This window comes from Vanessa atalanta, chromosome 20 (assembly GCF_905147765.1).
Source record: "Vanessa atalanta chromosome 20, ilVanAtal1.2, whole genome shotgun sequence".
Lineage (NCBI taxonomy): Eukaryota > Metazoa > Arthropoda > Insecta > Lepidoptera > Nymphalidae > Vanessa > Vanessa atalanta.
The window spans coordinates 945,117-954,779 of NC_061890.1; the positions used below are offsets into that span (position 1 = coordinate 945,117).

Here is a 9,663-nt window from a genome sequence, read left to right on the forward strand (position 1 = left end):
GAAATATTTCTATGGTATAAGTAAAGTAAAAACTAAAGTAACATCCTGTTAATGTCCCATTGCCAGGCTAAGGCCTCCTCTCCCTTTGAGGAGTAGATTTCTATCATATTAAATATAAAATAATTGTTTTTCTAAATATATTTGATTGCTCCTAAATAAAGATACATGAAGAACAATGATAAAAATCAAAACATTTCCAAATGAGGATCAATTGGTACAAATATTGGTATAGGTTGAATTATGAATAGCCCAGTTTTAGGCGCAACAAGCGCAGGGCATAAGCAGGAGAAAAGGCATCCGATATATATACCCAAAAATATATATTCTAAGAGACCTTCCGGGACCGATGATCCAAAACTTGGCCATCATCGGCAAAGCGCTCCTAAAGCCCGGGCTTTTTGCACTCCCGCGACCTGGATTAAGACGGACCAGGTAATCGCAGCAAAATAACTACCAAATAATCGCTTATTTCATCCTAGCTTATAGTATAAATGCCGAAGTGAATTGATTCATTTCAATCATTCACTCATTTCATTCAATCATCATGAAATTTTGCATACACGTTGTGCAAAAAAGGACATAGGTTACCTGACTCATGCTCTCCCCCTCCACTCACAAGTTCGGAAAGCAACGACCGAAAACTAGTTAAAAAACGGTCAATTGAATGAGTAACACAGCGGGATATTCAAGATATGCTTTCTTTACTTATTGACATACTGTAACAATTGATAAAAAAACACAAACTTTTTGGAATACCCGTCGCTTTGAAATGTGTTTTGTGTACTGCATTTGCTTATCGAAGAACCCCCTCTGGGTAGATTTTATTAACGTACTTATCTACATTTGTTTACTGTTAATTTATCTAATATATTATATTCAATATTAATCAAGAATAATTATATCTTAGATTAAATTGCTAGTTTTAAAATAATTATATTCAGTTTTGCTAGTCGAACCAAAAAAAACTTATGCATACAATACAATATAAAGTGTCTTTCAGATTTCGTAAGTCCTGGTTAAAATGCTTAGAAAATATTATCACATATATGACAAACATATTTAACTCAAATATTTTACAAGCCAATACAATTATTATCAGCAGAGAAACACAATGCAATAACACCTGTTCGTATTCGAGTAAACTATTAGAAAAAAAATATATATATACAAAATGTAGTTTATACCGTTGAGTGTTGACTGTTGAGTCGAGCCTTCATATGGATTGGTTGTAAAATCAAGTCATAATTATAAAATACCATAAAAAAATAGTTCCCATAGGAACCAACAAATATCGCAAGTTAAAACAATGCTTGTAAGTTGTGAATTTGGTAATAATTATCACAATATGATAAATCTTTCAAAAATACAATTATGATTCATTTATTATAATTAGTCATTTAATATCTATATCTATAAAAATATTATGAAGCAAGAGTTTGTTTGCATGAACACGATAGTCTATAGCCTATCAATCTAGATATAAATCAATTTGAGCAAGTATTTTTGCGCTAGATAGCCCGTTTATTGAGGAAGGTTATAGGCTAAAGAACCAATCAGTAACATTTCAATTTTAACCCTTTTCGGCCCAGTGTCCAGTATAGCTCAAATATAAGGGGATGAAACCACGGGCTAAAACTAGTTAATTCATTATAATATATAACGAATTATTTAACACCTAAAATAAATATCCTAGACATTAAAGATAATAGTTATTAAAGCTGTTAATTTCCGCTTCGAGAACATTTACAATATTAATATACCGAAAAGAATTGAGGTCGTATGGATTTACGTGTTTACTAAAAACAACGTGAATAGATAATATAAGAATAAGAATTTAGATAAAAACGCTTCATCGTCCGCTCCATAAAGGGCACAACCTTAAAGGACGAACAACGCGTATATAAAGAAAGTATCACGCCTGAAAAACATAGTTCACATTGTTAGGAAACTCGATTCAACATTTAAAATGGTAATGAAGCCCGCTCTTTTGTTTTTCGCTCTCAATTTAATTGACAATAGTCACAGCTGGATATTTAATAATATTGATTACAAATTGTTGGAAAATAATATCCTTGAAGATAAACATCGAGATATTGGTAATGAATTGTCTGCGGAGGATTTAATGAACCTAAGGTTCAATCTTATATATCCAGGTTCGTAAGTTTTTTTTTTTTATCTGTATATATTTCGGCCGTTGTTAGACCGCATTATTTATAATTGTTATGTTATTTTAATATGTCTTTATTTTATTGCCAGACAGCATCACAATCTGAATTGCAATTAATATTTTATATATTCAACGGTTTAGTATAGGTTTTCGAAAATACTTACAAGACATGTTTTCAGATATTATAATACAATTTAATTATTTTTAACACCATACGATAATTGAAAATATGTTATGTTGAATATGTTTTTTTGTTTTGTTTGATAAGATTAGTAGCCGGTTTATAATTGTGTAGACGACAGTTTCGACAGTAAGGGCTTAAAAAATTGCATAAATGATTCCGGTTGAATAATGACAATAATCATTAGTATAATTTTTTATGTACGTTTGAAGTAGGTTACAAAAAAAAACGTCATTTAACATGTAAAGTTGTGTAGAGTAGAGCTACGTTCTGAACCGGTGGTTCCCCGTTAGACGTAGGGAACCGTAGAGTCTACCGAGAATAGGGGGAAAGGAACTGAGTACTTTCTAATTGAAATTAAAATGACCACTAATTTAAAAACAATATTTTTTTACTCAATTATTATTATTTATAGGACTCGTTGAGCTTAATCGAGCATTACGCTGGCACTTATTTAAAATCTTAATAAGGTGCGGATCAATCGAGAGCTCTTAAAAAATATGCGTAAGGAATCTCAGAAGAAATTATTAGACATCTATAATTGTTCTATTACACGCAACGACTTACTTGCGTATGTTACTCGAGCCGTAATTTGAAACAGTTAAGATGATACGTAGCGGTATCTCCACGATTTGCTCACATTGCATACCGACTGGGGCTAAAGTTCAGATCAATGCGAATCGATTTGGTTCCGTCAATTATAATAATTATTAATTCGACATCATTTCGTTTGTGCGTTAAAGGAATTCAAATTTGTTGTAAAACGTTTCATATCTCCAAACTATAATAATATATATTTTAACGCATTTATGATTAAATCAAAGACGCAACGAACGAACTCGTTTAATTTCTACTTCATCAGGTACGAAGTGGTGCGGACCTGGAAACATAGCAGATGATTACGACGATCTGGGAACATCCCAGGAGACCGATATCTGCTGCAGGGACCACGATAATTGCCCCGACACCATACCAGCGGGGGAGACTAAACATAACTTGACCAACGAAGCGTATTATACAAAGTTAGTACATATCTGGTCGTATTTCTTTATGAAGCAATATTTGACCCAACTTATTCTATGTCCAATCCTATATATTATTTGTCCCAGTGATTATGGGACGATAGCTGCTGATAAAAAATTGGTTATGGTCTCATTTTGAAGAGCTCCAGCCGTAGATGTGTATGTGATTACTGGCCGGGTAGAGAGCGGCGCTATGGCTTTATATAATATATATATATATATATATATAATGTAAAACGTGTGAACAGACGTCGTCAGAATGAAATTGATTCAAATCAAAACCTGTCATAGGTTTCGAAAATTCGTAAAAATCTGTTGAATAAACGCGAAGTTTTTTCTATAGTTCACTAGTGTTTTGTTTAATATTTTTAACTTGATTTATGGGATATTTCTTACAAAGTCTTCAGTGTAATTTCTCCACAATGTCTTCAATCTACATTACAAATAAAAAAAAACTGCACTATAATTTAACCATAACTTATCGTTGTACGTAGTTCGGTTGCCAACGAATTTGTTTGTTTCACGTTAATTAATTTCAATAATATTTTCTATTAAGTTCTAATTAATTCATAAAATGAATCATTAACATCTACTACAGTTTCTATTATTTAATTGTTTTTTTTTTTATAATTGTGTTAGAATTGATTGTTGAATTAAATGCGGGTTAATAAATAAGAATTAAAAGTACACCATGCTGATAGATTTGATATTTAACCAAGGTTTTTTTACGTAACACTATTAGGCTGCGTTTACACAAAATGTGATATTTTATTCAAATTTCGAATATTTCAGCGGAAATGCACTATAAGAATGTAATACTACAGTCACATTTAAACCATTGAACCACAGATAATAAAGCTCATTAAGAGGTTCCAATAAATACCGGCCAACTGCGAATCGGACCAGCGCATGAAGGGCTCCGTACCATTATCTATAAAAACGGCAAAATAAGATTACGTTTGTTGTATGGGAGCCCCCTTAAATGTTTAGGTATTATATTCTGTTTGTTATTAATTGTTGTTATAGTGGCCACAGAAATACATCATCTATGAAAATGTCAACTGTTTAACACGGATCATTCATTAGATACAACCTATTGACGAACGGATAGCGGAGTGTTAGTAATAGGGTCTGGATTTACCCTAAAAAGTTGTTCTCTAAGCGACCCGTCGACCGACTCGAAAACTACTAATTTTTAAATTATAGTCGTTTATTTCTCCACAGAATTATGCATATGCACCTTTTTGAGTTTCTTTTTTCTATTATACTAACTAATCATCCCGGTATCGCACGGGTAGATAAGAGTATACTTACGATGAACATTTTTATCGCAATACAAGTAACTGTCGGTTCTTCGCGGCGATTGCCAGTAAAACTTCAGTTGACATGATTTTTTTTTTTCATGATTTCATCTTTACGAATAATATTCATATTTCAGGCAACTCACATAGTAACTTATTGTAGCTTGTAGTAATTATTTAAATTTATTGCATTCAGACAGACGCGGCGGATAGACTTTGTTTTATAATATGTAGTGATACATATTTATCTTGAATGGTTTCGTTAAGTATTTTTTATTAATGAAATTAATTACACATATAATTAATTTTATAAAATATCTTACTTTGACAGTACAGGTTATTTGAGCTTACTTAGTAATGGTACAATTATGGGTGTGACTGTTTTGAACCTATATAAAAGTCAACATTATCATAGATTTCGGAGTCGAGCACGGTCAACTGAATTTTCACTTGCTTAATTAATATTTTCAACACGTCACGTCACGTGTAAGGATACTTATATATTGTATCGGATTAAATTGAAAGCCTTCGCAACTACAAGCTCATATTGGAGCAGCATTAGGTGTATTATTATCAATATTAAGTTACTCCTCTCTTTAACTATTTATTAATTACTAGCGGAACCCGCGGCTTTAGCCAGGCGAATTTTTAAACTACCCTATGTCTTCTTAAACTATCTCCATACCATTTAATTTAAATCGGTTCGGCGCATTATACATGAAAAGGTAACAGACAGGGTAACTTTCGCAATTTTTAATATTAGTATAGATTTAAGTAATTATTATAACAGAGTTATTCGGTACATACCCAACTTCAGTTGCTCTGGCATATCTACTGTCAAATATAATAGATATCAACTAATCAACGACAATAAGATTTAGATATATGACAATTTTACTACTTTTTTGTTGGTTTGACACATTCCTAACATGAGATTAAAAGGTTCTCCTCTGATGGAGAGTATATCTCAACCCAGCTATGGGACATTTGGCCGTTTTTCGATTTTGCTGAAACTTTTTTAAGCAGATGAAAATACAATATAAAAAATTGCCGCCAAAAACCGCAGGGTCTATATATTTTTTTAATTCACAGATTGAGCTGCGATTGTGACGAGAAATTCCGACAATGTTTACGAAGTGGTAACACGAAATCAACGACTACAGTCGGCTTGATGTACTTCAACATTATCGGGACTCAATGCTTTAGAAGCGATTATCTTGTTACGGGATGCGTTAAGCAAGGAGGGTAAGATATTTTAAAGTAATTTCCTTAAACATATATTTTCATTAAACTGTAATATTTTAAACGAAATCGAATGATGTTATTTAAAAAATATATAGGTAAGTGGATTTACGTAAACCGAAGCACTAAGACGTTTAAGCCTTATAAACAATAAAAAAAAAGTATCGCAACATCAACAAAATCAAATTATTTGTTTATATTAAGTCACTAAAATATAGTCGCGTCTTTTTGAATAGATTCTATTCTATGGTACTCCAAATTACGACATTAAGATTTATTAATATATAAATTTAAATTGTTGTCGCTCATCTAGCGGTAAATTATGAAAAAAAAAATACATTAATGATTTTCCTTCAACGTAATAATACTTTCATGTAAAACTTTTTTCAGGTGGCTAAACACGAAGTGCGTTGAATATTCATACGACACGACCAGTGAGATGACGTACCAGTGGTTTGACGTGCCCAACTATGAGTACTAAGCACATTTTGAACATATGTCTAGAGCTCAAAAAACAATAGAAATACGGCTATGTTTTTGGAACACCAGTTTAACTTGACACGTAAACAGCGTGCCACCGCATCCTCTTGTATTAAATGTATTTTAATCTGTGTAAGCACACGTATTACGTTTGTAGTTTTTAAATATTGATGTCGTCTTATTATTATGTGAACTGTAAGCATTTATTATATAATTAATTATAGTTATAGCATACAATATCATAGAAACCAGTCTTTCTGAAAAAAGTATAGAATTTATCGATAACGTTAATACCAAAGTACATAATAAAGAGGTGTCTTCTTCTTATATTAGTTCAAAAACTTTGTCCATCTTTGTTATTTACGTTATCAACTCGAGTTCGAAGCACTAATGAGTAATGCAAGGTATTAAGTAGTTGTTTCTATCAAGGAATTGTCACTAGTAGTGTAGTTAGAAAGTTGATAGTGTGTAACTCCCTTATTTTGACAAGCACGTTAATCCTTCCTGAGCTGGATCTCTCTCCAGTCTCCAAAACAGTCTGGTCTCGTCACGCATTCCATAGATCTTCTTTTTTTAAATATATACATTTTTTTTTAATTTTTCGCAGTTATTTTTGATTTACTACTAAGACAATCCATTCGGCAAATCATTACTACATTATAAAAAAAAAACAAGACTGAATATAATTACCAAATATTTTTTTAAATTTAAGTGATTTCCTTTATTAATTATTGTCAATCGTTACATTGTCATCTTGTTAAAACTTCCAATATGGTCGATAATTACCCGCCACAGTATCTATTGTTGTGTTATATTATTTTGTTATGTTAGTATTACAACCGTTTAAATTAAAACAATTTAAAAGTATGATTAAGATGAGTTTTATTTATGTTTGTCTATTCAGTTAAATATTTACATATAAGAAATATCATAAAAAAAGTCAAATAAGAAAAGACCTTTTTAAAGAATTTGGTTATTTAAAAAAAATTGAAATAGCTATCGAACCTTCGACACTTGCGATATTCAATAGTTCGACCTTTATAAAATTATCGAATATAAGTTTTTTAAAGAATATAAAGTGCCCTAAAGGTAAACCAGACAAAACAGGTCTATTAGTGTTTTTATTTGTATATGTTTATTTGTTAGGTAAATGTTGGGTATTTTTCACACCACCCGCAAATTACCTCAGTGTACAGACGTTTCAAATCTCTCGGAATATTTTCGACATCATATTGAATTCATTCATAACAAGATAGACAATCCGAATAAAAAAAAAACATTTTTTTTAATAACCTCTTACAAGTACTTTCGAAAAAATTAAAGGAATTTTACAAAAAAAGAAAAAATATAAAAGCTAAAATTCTTTCGTTACTCTTTTTTCTCTTGTTGTTTCTGTGTTGTTAACACGTCATTTGACTTTTTTTTTTATTATTTCACATTTAATTGTGAAAGACCAATTTTTATATCCATTATAAAATAGTAATGAAAAAAAAAACGTCTAAACGAATAGTTAGATTTTTTTTCTCTGTGTTTTATAATGATAAACAATTAATAAAAGACTTTCATTGATATCAATTAATAGTCTTTTTTATTATAACGTGAGATACGCAACGTGGATGTTTTTATGAATTATTTTTTATTGTCGAAGTACCCAAAAGTTTTTTATTGCCGATGAAGGTATAATATAAATAAATACAATAAATAAAGAAGCGGCATTTGTATCATTTAATATGTCGCAGCGTATTTGGTACATTGTTTAGAGTTTTATTTATTATAGATTGTCATAATTCATCATTAATTATAATTAATATACAACTTTTCATAATCAATTATGCTTTTCATGATTTCACGATTAATATACAATAATTATATTATATTATATCGTATAAATAACCATACACGTAGGTACATGGAATATAGATATGGGTACAGTATTATAACAATGTATAAACAAGTGAACAACTTTGAACGCTGTTAGACGTAACACTAGAATAATTATAAATAGAAAAACCTCAAGTAACATCAGGTCATACATTTATAGGTAGATATGTAGCCTGGAGGCTGGAGCTTAGCTAATGTATTTGTCACTCGCACGATTATTTACAACCGTCGTAACATACACGAATGCGGCGGTTTCGATATGCAACGATTTAAATATCGAACTACAATTTTATTATTATTATTATTATCATAGTATTTTATAAACGAATATAAACGTTTTAATAAGAATAATCAAAGTTTCCATTAAAAGAGAGATACTTACGTCATTCAACTAGGTTTTTTTTTTTTTAAATTCTATATTCGAAAATTAAGAACAATTATAAAATGTTCTGAAATGTAAAATTTATTATCTGTTATTTTATAGAAAATTGTCGCATTCCGTGACATTTACATAATGCACAGCGAAACCGCCTTTATAATATTGTGGAGTAAACAGCACGGCTTAAACATGTTAATATAATATAAATGGTTAATCTAAGAATCGCAAGCTAACTCTGGATTTATACGTGAAAAGATTTAAGTACTCGATAATGTCATTGGTTAAATACAAAGCGATTATAAGGACTTAATAGAGAATCCCTTGTACGAAGTGAGCATCGAAATAGCCTACAGTTCAAGCAACCTTATCGAACAATATGTACAACAACGATTTATATAGATTTGTCTTTAATGATCGTGATTTGAGACATGTGAAGGATTAAAAAAAAGTACTTTGTCACAAACATCCATTGTGAAAAAAATTTAAAGTCCATAGACACTGAAACTGTTTGTTTGGTGTAAAATAGATTGTTGCATTTCTACAAACCTTTACTCAATAGGAAAAAAATTAGATATATAACATGTTCAACCATCAACAAGAACCGATCATATAATATAAGTTTATATAATGAGCATATTAAAAAAAATGTCGAGTCATAAATTTCTTGTATCGAAAAAAAGTATTTATTTCAATGGCAATCAATCATTGTTGATTGTTATAAATAAATGTAAGTATTTATACGAGACATAACTGATTTGTTATTGATTATTCCGTAATTTAAATTACATTTACAAAATTAAAACCATCATAAAAGTATACAATACAGTGGCTCGATATACGAGTATTAGACCTTTGTCTATGTATAATCGATGTGAAAATTAAAAAAAAAAACATCTAAATCTAAGCTAATTCATTCAAAAACATTTGAATGTGGTTTGCTATTACATGAATATTATTATTTTTAGACACAATTTGAATTTTAAATGGTTTCAAAAAAATAAAAGAATTTT

General features: G+C 30.2%; 1 protein-coding gene across 1 annotated transcript; it reads left to right on the forward strand.

The window, feature by feature from the left end:
- The first annotated feature begins 1,966 nt into the window (after positions 1–1,966).
- LOC125072060 (phospholipase A2-like) lies at positions 1,967–6,526 on the forward strand. Its single transcript, XM_047682555.1, has 4 exons — positions 1,967–2,153; positions 3,211–3,370; positions 5,764–5,916; positions 6,304–6,526. Exons 1-4 carry the CDS (start codon positions 1,967–1,969, stop codon positions 6,392–6,394), a joined length of 591 nt encoding a protein of 196 aa, XP_047538511.1. The 3' UTR covers positions 6,395–6,526.
- The last annotated feature ends 3,137 nt before the right edge of the window (positions 6,527–9,663 follow it).

Bases quoted from the DNA above. Each gene is read 5' to 3' on its own strand.
- LOC125072060 (XM_047682555.1), top strand. From the start codon at position 1,967: ATGGTAATGAAGCCCGCTCTTTTGTTTTTCGCTCTCAATTTAATTGAC. The intron at 2,154-3,210 runs GTTCGTAAGTTT...CTACTTCATCAG, and splicing joins GTTCAATCTTATATATCCAG to GTACGAAGTGGTGCGGACCT. The intron at 5,917-6,303 runs GTAAGATATTTT...AACTTTTTTCAG, and splicing joins GGATGCGTTAAGCAAGGAGG to GTGGCTAAACACGAAGTGCG.